Here is a 14,357-nt window from a genome sequence, read left to right as displayed (position 1 = left end):
CCTTGGATACTTATATGTGGTTTTGGAAAAACTTTTCTTTTCAAATTTGCTCTGGCCTTTCGTTTGTTTTGTATTGTTTGGCTCTCAACTGGCATCTCAATTTGTATTTTGATTATGCCGCCTCTCTATGAACAGCTCTTTTAATCAGCTGATACAGGTGGTCTTTCGTTGTATTTGATATTTCATTTTGGCACTTGATGTTTTTGGGATTTATTTTTAATTTACTAAAAGAACGAAAGTTTTAATTTTTTTTTTGTACTTGAGTTCCTACACCTTTGTAACCTAAGATAAGAGCTATAACTGAAACTATTTTTAGTTATTTTGCAGTCGGGGCAAAGACCCTTAGTCAACATTGAGTTGCCGGAAGGAGCCTTGCAATCCGAATAGACTCTCAAAGTCCACAGGTTTTCCCACTCGCAGGCGTTCGTCGGTTCCATAGTTCTTCTCCTCCTCCCAGTAATTCCTATAGGCCAATATGCGCTGCTCCCAATCTTTTATAAGCTCAGGAATTGAACCGTTTTCGCCACCATATTCAGCAGGCAAGTACTTTTTGGGTATTTGATCGTAGAGAGATTCCCATTTGCTTCCATGGACGTAGAGCTAGGCGTTAGAAAGTCTTATTTAGTATACATAATTTTGGTTTTAAAAAGCTTATACTTACTCGTCCTTGCTGTTTCTTTGACATCATGGGCTTTATCATATTGAAGAGCGTCTCAAAGCCATTGGGTGTATTGATGAAATGAATGCCTTGTGGTCGCAGTGGCAGAGCCTCCTCCTGGAACACGGTCATCTTCTTGGCAAACGACGGTGTCATCTGCAGATAGTGACCACTGGTGACGTTGGACAGGTCCAGAATGGATATCAAGCCATTCACTATAGCCACATCATCTTCATCGAGAGTGATCTGCTGTATTAATCCAGCAGCTCGATTTATTTCCTGAAAGGTGTATTTACTGGGGTCATACGAGGCCATGCGAATTATAGCCAAACGTGGTCCATTATCGTTCAGAGGACGTGGCAGCATGAGTATTGTGCTAGAAAGTAATTAAATAAAGATTGAGTTATAGATTTTTATATACATTTTACTACCAAACTCACCCTAGCTTAAAAATATCCAGCATTTTGTCAACATCAACATTATGACCCAAATAGAACTCGGGAAACTTGGTGCGTAGCGTGTAAAATCGATCGATTTTTACCTTCGTTCGTTCCAAACTGAATTTGCAGCCTCGCAGGAAGTTCACCAAGAACTGATCATCTGTGCGGGCTTTAGATGAGGCTGCTGCTTGATCCATTCCCTCAGCGCAGCAATATCATCATCAAGTTTGTTCGGGACCTCGTTCAGCTTCTCGATGGCAATTTTCTGCAGCTCAGGGCTCAGTGGACGGATGGACGGCATCTTTGTTGGGTTCCTCTAGACAGTCGATGAACGAATGTCGATTTTCGACCCTGCCAATTAAAGTTGAAATCGATAAGCTATCGTCTAAAAGCTGAAGTAGTCCAAACATTGAAGTAGTCGCCAAGAATAACCAATGCAGAGCTTATCGAAAACATTTATTATGGGTTTATGGCCCAGTTGAGTTAACAGGTATTTTAACCGATTCAGTCGATGACCAACTGGCGAAAAGAGCCATCTAGACCAAAGTCACTCTCTTCCGGGCTTAGATTTCTGGGTTCCTCGCGCAATTTGTCATTAGTTCCGAAATGTTGGCAGTCCTCAAAATAGCTGCTGTAGTTAGAAAGTTTTACTTCCATCTCGGTAGTAATATCCTTAATGGTTCCCTTGGTGCCTCCATATTCCACTGGTAGATAATGTTTGGGAACACGATCAAAAATGGCCTCCGTATCGGAACTAACAGAGATCTAAATTGATGGTAATTAAAAAGATATCATTATGGATTTGATATTGTCTTACCCTCTCTTTAATTTTAACGGGAAACCATCCAAGCAGGGATTTGAAACCCATCTCAATTGCCTTGGGCACATTAATGAAATGGATACCCTTCTGCCTCGTTGGCATTGCCTCATCCGCATAGGCTGAGAACTTGCTGAGAAGTTGGGGCTGGAGGGCAAACAGATTCGCACCCGTCACTCCACTCATGTCCATGATCTCCAGGTAGCCACTAACCGAGGCATTGTCATCCTCCAGCATCATGATCTCACCGAACATGGAACCCACGCGTATAATGTCCTGGAACTTGAATTTGTTGATGTCATAGGAGCCAGCTCGAATAATGGTCACCGCCGGTCCAGCATCCTCTTTGTCCAGGGGAATGCGCAAGATAACTCTATGAGAAAAACTTTTAAGGGAGAATTTGTCATACAAAAGCATTGCTTACCCCATTCTAATAATCTCCAGCACTTGAGCATCGTCAGCCAATCGCTGTTCATTGAAAACCTCAGGTATGGCAGCTTGTAAGCTATAGAATCGATCTATCTTCTGCTTGGCCTTCTCCAGACTAAATTTGGATCCACGTAGAAAGCTGAGCAGGAACTGATCCTCGAGGCAGGCACAGATGTGAGGTTGCCTCTGCAGCCATTCTTTGAGAGTTGCTATGTCGGACTCAACTCGACTGGGCACCTCATTCAGCTCCTCGATGGCCACTCTGTGCAAAGCAGGCGATAAGGCGCGTATGGGATTAGGAGAACTACTCATGCTGGCAGCGCTATCAGTTGCAGACTAACCAAAAAATGGAACACTTCAATCCGCCAATGCACTTCCAACTGGTCGACACTCTAATGTTATTCAAAGCAACATGCGATAAGATCCGACTAATCTGGCTAGCGATTAGCTGAATTTTTAAAGTAGATCGGGCAAGAAAAACATATGCCAGCATTTATATATCTAGCTTTGATCTTTCGAGTTTTAAACACTTAAATCTTAATAGCGCACTGACATTTTAATATGTTTTGAAAGGAATACAATTCTCATGTATGTATTTATGTGCTTAGGAATTTGAGCAATTTGTGATTGTTTATTGCTAAATTTTAATGTTTTTAATTAAAGCGTAATGTATATAAAATTATTTTTTAAAGATTTAAAAGGCAAAAATTATTGTTGTTTAATTTTTTAACACAATATTTATTTATTAACATAAACTAGATCAAATTCAGAATTTTTTATCCGAATATCATTAATGGAAAAATTGTATTTAAATTACTGAAGTATCCAAATGAAAGCAGCAGTTTTTTATTGTTATTATTATTATTATTAAAACGTGTGATCATACTCCTTGACCCACCTGTGGGTTAATATTCGGTTGCTTATCATTTAGCACACACATGCCCACAAATTGCAAAAGATAAAGTCTGCCTGCGGTCGTCACTTTCACAAACAGCGTATCAGTTTAGTATTGAAACTTTATTCAAAGAAAAATAATCAATTAGGCTAAAACTTAGCGGCTAGATACCCGGTTGAAGCTGCCACCGTAACTAACCTAGTCTCGGTTGCAGTTATCGCGAGATATTGCATAAGAAACGTGTTTATATCATATGAGTGGAGTACTATATATGGGTAGATTTAGGTGTTCTATAAATACGCTGATCTGTTAATGGGCTGTAGTAACCTAGGAGTGGATTGCTATTGCACAGGATCTGGAGAATCTTTCGGAGTATCGGTGTGGAGGAGTATCGTTTTCAGTAGAGGCCGGAGGGCAGATCCGTGACCTTTGACATGGAACCCTGTGTGTGCGATCGAGTCCGTAGGGTTGGACCCTGAGTCTGGTTCTGGCCAAAGTTGGAGTGCTCATGCATGCGCATGGCCAGATTACTGGTGAAGTATATCTGCTGATTGCTGCGTGATTTCTCCCTACCGATGGCTGCTTCATTGAGGGCTTCGGGATGTGCCGAGGCAAAGGCGGCCTCCAGTCGCTCCACATTCTTGGTCACCCTTCTGGCCTGCAGGGCAGCCGAGATATCCGGCTTCGGGTACTTCTGAGGTGTGTTCATGCCGGTCATAAAGAAGACCCCATTGAATTGCTGCGCTGGCGGCGTGGGCGGTGGTGGCGCCTGCGGCTTGACCTTCACCGGATGATGGACAATCGTCACGGGTGCCACATCCTGGACACTCTTCCTCAGCGCCTGCATTGTGGGATCGTGCTCGTCGTGCCGCGCATTCATAATCACATCCAGCAGCTCCCGATTGGTGCTGGCATTGTAGGCCGTTGCCGTGGCATTCGCCTCCGGCATGTCTGGCGTGGGTGACTCCATTTGATAGGCCGCCGGCTGATCCGTTTCGGGTGCATCGTAGTCCACCTCATCGAAGAAGCTGTGCATGGCTGCCAAACGCTCGGCGGCAGCGGGATCTCCTGGCTGATGCAAGACCATGCCGTAATCCGAACCCTCCTGATCGGAGCAATCGGTGCGGGCCACCAAGTGGGCCAGAGATCGCGACTTTCGCGGTGGCTGTGGCACTATGTTAACCGGCACAATGTCCTTCTCCACCTGGCGATGGTGTCGCATCTTTGTCGTTCGGGAACCACTGCCTGCCTGGCTGCTGATCTGCTTCTCCGCCTCACTCACGATGTTGTCCAGCTCCTCGATGACATCCTCTATGGTGGCCGCATCATCCTCATCCTCCTCCTCCATTAGCTTCCTCGACTTCGATTGCTTTGCCTTGGAGGGCAGCACCAGAATGGGCACCGGACTGAGGGATGCCCCCGTCTCCGAGCTGCTGATGCCCTCGTCCTCGTGCTCCGAACTGCTCGTTTGCTTGGTCTTTGTGGGCGGCGGAACCTGGCGGGGCAGGGCCACTGGCTGGTGGTGGTGCGCGGAGACACCCTCCACCGGCTTGAATTTGGACTGCTGCTGGGCGCCCTGAAGGCGAAAAATCTCGCGCTGTAGCTCGGCACAACGCTCCTGAAGTCGACGCTCCATGGAGGTCAGCACGGCCTTCTCCTCGTGCAGAATCTGGACCCTTCGCTCCAGGATCACCATTTGGCTGCGCACGCGATCCGCATCCCTCGCCTGGGTTATCATCTGGTCCACATCGATGTGGAGTTCGTTGAAGCGCTTCACCTCGATCTTCAGGGCATCCAACCAGGGCGACGAGGAGGAAATGGTGCGGGCCAAGGTGCTGGCATCTAGGCCAGCCTGGAAGAGCTCAGCCTGGATGTACAAACGCTGCTGAATGCTCACCGCACTCTCAATGAAGGTGTTGAGAAATCTATATAAGATTACAAAAATTTAATAATCTTCTTTAGATTTCTTTAAGGTATTCACTTACTTGACCCCTGCACATTGGAGTTCCCCAGAACCACCGCCGCTGTTTAGGATGCCAACCAGCAAACGAAAGCGTACTGGTTCACTGCATCTCAATCGCAATGTGGACATGGCATCCGATACTGCTGTATGCCCAGCAGAAGCTATCTTCTGACCGCCACTGCCACTTCCAAAGGGCTGGCGATCGCAGGCGAAGGCGAGCAATTGCAGGGCCAGAATACGCGCTCGGATGCCCTGACCAGTGGCCGAAGAAGCCAACGGCATGAGACCCACCGGTGTGTTTCCCAGACGGGCTATGGCATCCAGAGATCGCAAGCAGCAGATGCTTAGGCATTGACTGGTCAAGATAAAACTACTGGTTAGGAGGTCTTTTTAATGAGAGCTTTATGGTTACTCACAGGCAAGACAGTTCGTCTAGAAGAGCACGTCGCTGATAGCTCTGGGGGTTCCTGGTCATGGCCAGCGAACTGCTGGCTCCTGGCAGTGGAGCTGGTGCATTGCTGGCCTGGGCCATTTGAATGGCGCGAAGCACCTCTAGCAAATGGCTAATGCCATCCGCAGGGGTGCCCACAAATTCTTGGACGAAGCTGAAAAGACAATAAATGTTGGGGATGAGCAATCTCACGAGTAACAAGAAGAACCATTATGGTCAAGTGCAGCGACTATTAAATGCTCGTTACATAGCTAACCAATTTCAATAAAAGAATGCCTTCGGACAAAATCGGATTTTAGTTGGCGCCAGTTGCCAAACTGCAGCACTACAAGCTTAGATCCACGAGTACCCCCTCCCCCAACTGCTTACAGCTCTTTCACTCTCTTCCGCTCTTTAAAAAATATGAAATCAGTTTTTTATAAGTGTGCAGTGACGTCATAATTATAACTTTCTTAATAACTTCTGAAATAATGGTTCGATTTGGAAAATTTTTGGTGTGTCGATAGGTATTATAGAGTTTAGCGATTTGTGGGCATTAGTGTACGCGTGGCTACATTTTGAAATAAACTTGCCCTGCGTTGGCATAACTTGAATCTATATGTTAACTCACAAATCTGTGGTCTTTATAGTTTCCAAGATTTTCATATTCATACGGACAAACAAACGGACAGACTTACGGACATGGAAACGCTTTCTTGTACTTGCTATATAATTTTCAAAATATACAATTTTACTTTTCGAGTTACAAGTATAGTTACTGATTCTTACCTGGGAAAGGACACTCTGAGATCAGCTCGCAACTTGGTCAGCAGATCTGTAATAGAGCCAAACTGACGCAGGGACATCTCTCTATCATTTTCTGGCGGAGCAGGAATGGGAGATCTATTTGAAATAACGAAAAACAATTAGCAAAATATATGACTTAAGTAAAAGTATAAACATTACTTGTACTCCGAGTGTTTGGCTGGCAGGGTGGCCGATCTGGAGGCCTCTTCCTTGGCAGTGGGTCCCGTGCTCACATCGTAGATGGATACCTTTTTGGCCGAACTACTGGCCTTGATGAACTTTCTCAACGAGTGGACATAGTCCTCGGGATTGTAGACAGGTGGACGTTGATTTTCCTGCGACCAGATCAGATTGGGTAGATTATTGGTTGGCTGTTATTAATACAAGTAATTCATAGTTGGTTACCCCCACTCACCTTGCTGTAAACTGGTGCCTGAGGCCAACTCTGTTCGGAGCCGCCAATTTTGTAGGAGGCCAGGGATCCGTTTAGGCTGCTCGCCCCGCACTTATTGGTCCCCGAGCTGTTGGATCCGCCAGCTTTCGAGGGGACAACCTGACTGTTTTGACCCTGGCCGGCCAGCTCGCACACACTGGGAGCCATCTGGAGGTGGTGCTGGTGCTGCTGTTGGTGGAGGTGCTGGTGGAGGTGTTGTCCCGGGTGACGAGCTTGTTGGCTATGGTGTCGCTGCAGTGTCGAGCTGTCGCTGCGTTAATTGGAAAGGGGAAAACCAATCGGGTGGAGTCAATTAATGTACGTGCTTGACATGGGAGAACTCGTATTTGCATAGGCTATAAAAGAGTGGTTGCTAGCTGGAGTTGGGAGTTTGGGTCGCCACCACGTAACGCACCGGAAAAACAAGCTGTTAAGTTTATTGAACATTTTGAGGCGCAGCTTATCTGCAGTTGGATTCGGATTCGAGGTGTCTCTGGTCAGGTGCTTTTGCCTATATAGTCGCTATAGCGATATATCCGCTGTCAACGACACCTAGTTTTGCATGTGGGCTGCAGTCCTGTTTCCTAGCCACTGCTTACTAACCGATCGAACGCGATTTTGATCTGTGACAGTCGCTGATTTGTTTTGCGCCTTCAGTGCGTAGACAAAATGAAATGAAAATTTGCATTTTAATGTGCCCAGAAATAGAGATACACTTTCACTAGCAAGCGCGAGTTGAAAGAGAGACATCATCCATGGGTTGAAGTTCCCTCTCAAAACCCCTGTACCGTTGGCCCACAACGTGGGGTTAACGGTTCATATGCTGGCTATGCAAATTAGGCTGCCATTGTGCTCGGCTGGTTATGACGTGCCACACAGGTGGGTTACCTCAGTCTCAGTATCAATCAGCCAATCAGTCACGTACCGCCGATGCTCAGGCATTTCCATTTGATTCTTTAAGTTAGGTGTGTGGTGTTTGGTGTATAGTGTGTGTTTGGTGTGTGTGTGTGCTTCTTGGAAGTCGAACAACTCCAAGTCGGAGGCTATGGTCTGACTGATTGACTACTGCTATATAAATGCGGTTCCCACAGCAGCCAACCCCTCCAGACAAAAAAACACTTCGATCAATGTCAGCCATTGGCCGCAGACAGGAGAAACTCAACGCAACTATACGGCAACTCAATGCAGAGTGTTGAAAGATCATTCAAAACAGTAACCGGCGGGAAGGCGGGGTTGCAGCTCTAAAATTTGCATAAATCAATTTGTGAGACAGAAATTGAAAACTGCTCCACAAAACTGGAATTGATAAGCCGTGAAATGGCCCCCCAGGCTAATGGCTTCGAAGAGTGCTCTCCATTAGTTGCAATAGATGTCCAACCGTTTTTATTTGCATCCCCATGGTCTCGAGTAATTTCGGTTTAATAGAGTAGATTAAACAGCTCTAGAAATGTTACCAAAAAACAGTAAACAGTTTTATAGAAAACTGGAAACCGCCAATGAAGCCATTTTCGAACTAGAAATGGTTTAAATAAAGCTGTAAATTATACTGTTATTTCTCCCATTTTCATGTCCTTAATGCTTAGCTTGAAAATGTTTTTTTTTTACTGCAAAGTGCCACCATTTGCTTAATTCAAAACCTACTTTTATAGTTTATCACCAGAAAGACGGAGTACTTAAGCCGAAATTAAAATGAATTACTAGAAATAACATTTTTACACTGATGGCTTAATGTTGTTTATCCGTTTCATTATCTCTAATGCTTAAGCTAATGTTTGGTTCTTAACTGGAAAACTTTACCATTTAATGTTTTTAAACCTACTTTTATAGTACCAGAACCACGAGAGAACGGCTCTTGATTTGTTTTTTACTGGGATTACTGGAAGTTTTTTTTACTGCATTTAATGGTATTAAAGAAGTTGGCCGTATTTTTTATGCAATCCTTTTATTCGTGGTCAAAATCAGTTTAGAAGCAATCATCGATGGATGGCAACCATCCGCTGCAGTAGTGCCAGACGGCCCAGGCGCCCCATCCCTGCTGGCTGAGCACCTTCTGGGCACAACGCACGGAGTTGGTGATGTCGTCGGTCAACAGGGCGTTGCAGCTGAGTCCGCACTCGTTGTAGGAGAAGCGGCCATCGGCCTGGCACCAGTACAGATCGTTGATCTGGAAGATGCCGTAGTCGCTGGAGCCGTCCCAGTTGGGCGGTCCCACCACCCAGGTGCGGTAGTCGCTCTCGTGCTGGGCAATGCAGGTCCACTTGTCCAGCTGGTCACGAGGGACGCCCAAGTTGGCCATCTCGCGGGCCAGGGAGCAACGGTCCAGGGTGCGGCCGGCCAGGGCAGGAGCGGCTATGGCCAGTGCCACCAGAACAAAGAAAGCCTTCATGTCGATAGGTTTGATCCAAACTGATTGACTCTCCTGGCCCGTGCCCTGGGTATTTATAGGCAACTAATCGCCCATCATGGCGTGGCCTATCAACCCTTGAGTTCTTCAGTTTAGATTCTGAACACTCAAAGATAGAAATATAATTAAAAGAACCACCAGTTTCAAGATTTAAATAATTTAATTTATCAGCAGTACGAGTAAATCGAAAGGTTCAATCACAAAAAAATGTTAAAAAATACTACGCTGCTACAAATACTGCATAGTTCTAGGCTGGCAGAACATAAGAAGATTCCACCGATAAGCCACTATCAACTACCTTGAATATCCGGTGTTTACCAAAATTTCATTTATGTTTGGGTTTTTCAAGTTCGTTAATTTAAGGAGAAAGATAGACCTTGGGGCGCCTTTAGACTGATAACCGAGTTTGGGAAGGAAATTTTTGTCGGGCACTCAAAGATAAAAATATAATTAAAGCGGACTGATTTAAATATTGCATTGAGCAAAACAACTTTATCAGCAGAACGGGTATATCAGAGGATGCCATCTCAAAGAATACAAAAGAACATTGCTCCAGCAAAAGCTGCATAGTTTTAGGCTTGGTACAAGCCAAATAGAGGTCATAGAGCTTTCTGCTGATAAGCCACTATCGACTACCTTGAATAGCAAGTGTTAGCCAACGTTTCGTCATCGTTTGTGTTGCTGAAGTTCATTGAATGTAGGAGAAAGGTAGAGACCTCGACGCGCCTTCAAACTGATTAGCATAATTGCTGTTATATCAACAATGCCGATGGGCTGGGCTGGTGTTGGTTTAGAAGGGCAGCCCATTGAGTTCGAGTAGCCAAAAACGGTAGATAGAGCTCTGGAACCGCCCAAGTGATAATCCAGATGATTAATCACACTTTTGGCTCGGCCATAAACCAGACCACAACCGGTGGCTAATAGCTGCAGTCAAGTGGAGTTGTTTCGCCATTAAACCTGCGACTCCACACTCCACACTCCACTCCATGCCGCAACACTTCAAAGTCGGACATTAAACTTCGGGCCGTGCAAAAGATGGGAATTTGTCTGGGCGAAAGAAAGAGCGCTACGTATTGCAATTTCCAGACTCGAATACCTCGAATGCCGCACAATGAATAACGTTGAATAATTAGGCCCCACATGCAACCCCACCCGAGTTGCGTGAGCAGGGACCCTCCGAGAAATGGCCAAGACAATGCCTACTATATTAGAGATAAATATTTTGAATCGCTGGTGAAAGACAGCTAACTACAGCCGAATGGATCTCTTACGCACAAAGAGATACAGATTCAGTTCGAGTTGGTCGGATTTATTTAATGCGTAGATTGTCTGTTCGAGTGTGAAGGAACTGCCATATTTGGATGCCAAACTTCCGTCTTTTTGGGGGTACTTCAATCGCCTTTGTTAGGTATGAAGATCATGCGATTTGTAAAGTATTAACTGGTTAGGTTGTTAGCAATATATATAATCTACAGATAGGACACGTTCTTAAAACGCATTTAAATCTGACATCTAAAATTATAAATTGGATTTGATTGCCAAAGATAACTACCATTTAATTTTTTGTGGTCTATCAGTCTTTAGAATTATATTTAATATTTAAGCAATACACCATTATTATTTAGAGTTACTTGCAAGTTTTTGCTGGCTATGTAAACTTTTACTTAAATATAACATATTTAGGAAACATTTTATTAATTTTTTTTTTTAATAAGAGTTGTTTTAATTCCAACTAATGGTAAAATATATTTATATCTATTTGTATTTGGCAATAAGATTTTTTAAGTAAATTAATTTAAAATAAATTCTTTAGGTTTCCCTAAGTAAAAGATTTTTTTGGCATTTCGAATTAACTAGTTTATGGAACATTAATTTCGATGGCACAACAGACGACATTGTATTTGAACGGCACCTTATTAGCTCCTCTAATTATGGGTAAACATACCGATTGCTCTCTCCAAGCATTCAAATAGTTTACAATGTTTACCCAACTGCGACGACTTGGAGTGCTCTTCTTGGGTATAAATATATTGCGGCTGCAGATCGATTCATCAGTTAGAAATTGCAAATCATTTCCAACGAGATGAAGGCTTTCTTTGTGATTTGTGTCCTGGCTTTGGCTGCAGTGGCTACACAGGCCCGAACCATGGATCGTTGTTCGCTGGCCCGTGAGATGTCCAATCTGGGTGTTCCCCGTGACCAATTGGCTCGTTGGACCTGCATCGCCCAGCACGAGAGCTCCTACCGCACCGGAGTGGTGGGTCCGGCCAACTCCAATGGATCCAACGACTACGGCATCTTCCAGATCAACAACAAGTACTGGTGCAAACCGGCCGATGGCCGCTTCTCCTACAACGAGTGTGGATTGAGCTGCAATGCCCTCTTGACCGATAATATAACCAACTCCGTGAGATGTGCCCAAAAGATTTTGCGCCAACAGGGATGGACTGCCTGGTCCACCTGGAAGTACTGCAGTGGATCCCTGCCCTCGATCAATAGTTGCTTCTAAAAAATATCTGATTCTGCTACCCAAAAAAAAATTATCCTTTTATGCCTTAAAATAAACCATACCCTAAAGTTTCCTCTAAAAGTGGGTATTTTATGATGGGTTTTCTATTTGTTAAAAATATTATTTTTCAATAATTAAAAATATTTTAAGGCAAAAACCAGATTAAGGTTCGTCCATTTTCTAAACATAAAAGGGTTTTCTTTAAAAAATGTATATATTTTTTTAATGATGAAAACATTTTAGAGCAACAACCTATTTATGCATAACATATTCGTGTTTGTTAGAGTGTCTAACGGGTTTCCTTTCTTCAAAAAACAAATTTGTTTAAATTTTTTATTTCTACCAAAAAGTATTCTTTTAAATATTGGAAATATTTTAAAACAAAAACCTTTTTTATTCATCATATATTAATGTTTGTTGAATAAATATATTGTTGAATAGGTCACCTAAGACCAACTTTCCATTTATCGTACATTCAAAAATGTTTTCAATATATAGCAGCACGTTATTTCTAAGTGTAATTGACTCGTGATCTTTTAGCAATTGCAAAACTGTCGTCAGAGGAAAATGGAGAGCCTTTTTGGCTTAAAAAGTGAAATTTTATATAATGGCCCACACATAACAGAGTCATTATGACAGTTGGTCTGGCCAAAGCGGTTGAAATCTATTAGACATTACTGCCCGCAAAGCAAAAAGCTAAAATGGCTGGTAAACAAGTTAATTTAATTTCCAGGCATAAAACAAATTACGTATGAAAAGTTGCCGTTATCGCTGTGTTTATCATCTGGCTGTGGTACGTATGTATCTCATTGAAAACTCTTTATGTCTCGCAAGTGCCAACGGACTTTGGCGCGATTGCAAACAATTTCGATTCAATTACATCTATGGCAGATCACAAGGCGCAACAAAAAAACAAAAAAAAAAGCAGAGACATGATGTAGGTCTATGGGATTGCCATTTGCGGCTAATCGCTGGGGATCAACTTTGCCATTTAGAGTTCGTTTAGGCCTGGCCAGATGGCAACGACAAGTACGAGTCGGAGCTAAGAGCCTAGAGCCTAATGTATTAATTTGTAGCGCTATTCTCAAGGGTGTCGGTTGAATGACATTCCTTGGACACGGGTTTACCCCACCCCCTCCTCCTCAATTGTTCTCGTGGCCGAGACTTTCACAGAGAACTCTGTGCAAAACACCATGCCAAAAGCCATTTCGGACAGCTCATAAAATTAAGAAGATTCCAGGGAAATGGGAAAAGTTTCTCTTCTCGTGCTGAGCCGACACCTTGCCAAATTGTTACACAAACTGGCGAAAAGCACACGAGAAGATCTGGCCAGCTGACACCCAGTTTGGCTTGGGATCGGATGTGGGTTTGGGTTTGGGATTGGGTGTACGATTGTGTGGCATTCGCTGACGATGATGCCAGAGATTAAGTCACCGCTGACAGGCCGACATGCCGACATGGCGACATGCAAAAGTTCTCATGGCAGTTCCATTTCTTTTACCCATTTGCATTTGTGTGTTTGCCATTTGTCGCTGGCTTGAAATTTACCCACACTCACTCAGAGATAAAACTATTAGGAGAATTTAGCAACCGACAAAGTCGGAGAGAAATGTGGCCACTTTTCAGCTGTCAGAGATCTCTCCACGGAGATTCCTAGAGATTTCCCAAAGCTGTCAGCTCCCGTGAGCTATGCCCCGAGATCACATCGCCCATCTTCGACTTTTGTCATCTTTTTGATTGTCGACTGAATAGTGCACTCGGAGAAATTGAAACCTTTAAATTTAGAATTTAAAACTTAGCTTTAAATAAATTTGTTTAAAAATATAATAATATATAAAAAGTGAAAAGGACGCAAGTTTAAACTGAACTGGCTTTGAAATGAACTAAACATGAATTAAAATATTTATTAAATTTAAAAATATAATCTAGTTAAATAGTTTTTATTTTAAGCTCTTTGTTTTGGTATCAAAAATTTCTTTATTTTTAGAATTTAAATATAAACAAAATTGGTTTTAAAATCTGTTAGTTATTTCACCTGTGTGCAAAAAAGCATCAAGTTTGAACATAACTGGTGTTAGAATAATATTTAATTTTATTTAAATTTAAATTGTTTTTTCATATTAAATACTTTTCTAGTCCTTTAATTATATTTCAACTTTTAGATACCTTTGCAAAGTCGCAATGTATGAGTAACATTTTTCTGAGTGCGGTGACGACTGTCGCGCTTGACTCTAAATTAAAATGGTTTTTTCAGTGGGCTGTATTTGGGAAAAAGATTTTCCAACGCTCATTATAGTTTTCACCGGGATTTTTTGGCCGCAGATTGCAGAGCGCCTGCCCGCCCGAGGTTATGTATCAGCGGGCCCCAGCTGTCAAATAATATAATTAGGGTTTTTATGTTGTTGAAACTATATCGCAGCGCGGGGTCTCCAAGTCTCCGAGTCTCTGGAGCTTGCCTTTTGACACAGTTGCGTTTTGGGGCTGTCGTAGAGAAATGTTTATAATTTGTGAGCCGCGCTTGTGACAGGTAATTGATGCCGAAAGTAGCTCAAACCGGGGGCCACCACTAGTG

General features: G+C 43.4%; 4 protein-coding genes across 6 annotated transcripts in view; 1 reads left to right on the top strand and 3 right to left on the bottom strand.

The window, feature by feature from the left end:
• Nucleotides 1-106: 106 nt before the first annotated feature.
• LOC128259298 (uncharacterized) lies at nt 107-2,846 on the bottom strand. Its single transcript, XM_052991601.1, is given in 7 exon segments — nt 107-600; nt 662-1,034; nt 1,099-1,267; nt 1,270-1,414; nt 1,615-1,863; nt 1,916-2,288; nt 2,340-2,846. Coding segments are annotated over 7 exon segments (1,884 nt in total). The 5' UTR covers nt 2,657-2,846; the 3' UTR covers nt 107-342.
• Nucleotides 2,847-3,342: 496 nt separating this feature from the next.
• Nucleotides 3,343-14,357, bottom strand: part of LOC128259413 (uncharacterized) — a 29,353-nt gene continuing 18,338 nt past the window's right edge. For all 3 annotated transcript variants that reach the window (XM_052991765.1, XM_052991766.1, XM_052991767.1), the window contains 6 exons: nt 6,855-7,143; nt 6,599-6,774; nt 6,422-6,535; nt 5,619-5,807; nt 5,225-5,557; nt 3,343-5,164 (listed from right to left, as the gene is read on the bottom strand). In XM_052991765.1, coding sequence (XP_052847725.1) covers nt 3,637-5,164; nt 5,225-5,557; nt 5,619-5,807; nt 6,422-6,535; nt 6,599-6,774; nt 6,855-7,143 — 2,629 coding nt within the window. In that variant the 3' untranslated portion in view covers nt 3,343-3,636. The remainder of the gene's footprint in view (nt 5,165-5,224; nt 5,558-5,618; nt 5,808-6,421; nt 6,536-6,598; nt 6,775-6,854; nt 7,144-14,357) is intronic.
• LOC128259429 (lysozyme S) lies at nt 8,796-9,301 on the bottom strand. Its single transcript, XM_052991785.1, has one exon. It carries the CDS (start codon nt 9,256-9,258, stop codon nt 8,836-8,838), a length of 423 nt encoding a protein of 140 aa, XP_052847745.1. The 5' UTR covers nt 9,259-9,301; the 3' UTR covers nt 8,796-8,835.
• On the top strand, nt 11,317-11,858 carry LOC128259427 (lysozyme P). The gene has a single exon (XM_052991783.1). The coding sequence runs from the start codon at nt 11,360-11,362 to the stop codon at nt 11,783-11,785; it is 426 nt and encodes a 141-aa protein (XP_052847743.1). The 5' UTR covers nt 11,317-11,359; the 3' UTR covers nt 11,786-11,858.

Source organism: Drosophila gunungcola (assembly GCF_025200985.1).
Source record: "Drosophila gunungcola strain Sukarami chromosome 3L unlocalized genomic scaffold, Dgunungcola_SK_2 000005F, whole genome shotgun sequence".
NCBI classification, from domain to species: domain Eukaryota; kingdom Metazoa; phylum Arthropoda; class Insecta; order Diptera; family Drosophilidae; genus Drosophila; species Drosophila gunungcola.
The sequence above is the reverse complement of the archived record's forward strand: the minus strand, read 5'-3'. Positions and strand labels throughout refer to the sequence as shown.

Excerpts from the sequence above, each read along its gene's own strand:
- LOC128259429 (XM_052991785.1), bottom strand. The coding sequence starts at position 9,258 with ATGAAGGCTTTCTTTGTTCTGGTGGCACTGGCCATAGCCGCTCCTGCC.
- LOC128259427 (XM_052991783.1), top strand. The coding sequence starts at position 11,360 with ATGAAGGCTTTCTTTGTGATTTGTGTCCTGGCTTTGGCTGCAGTGGCT.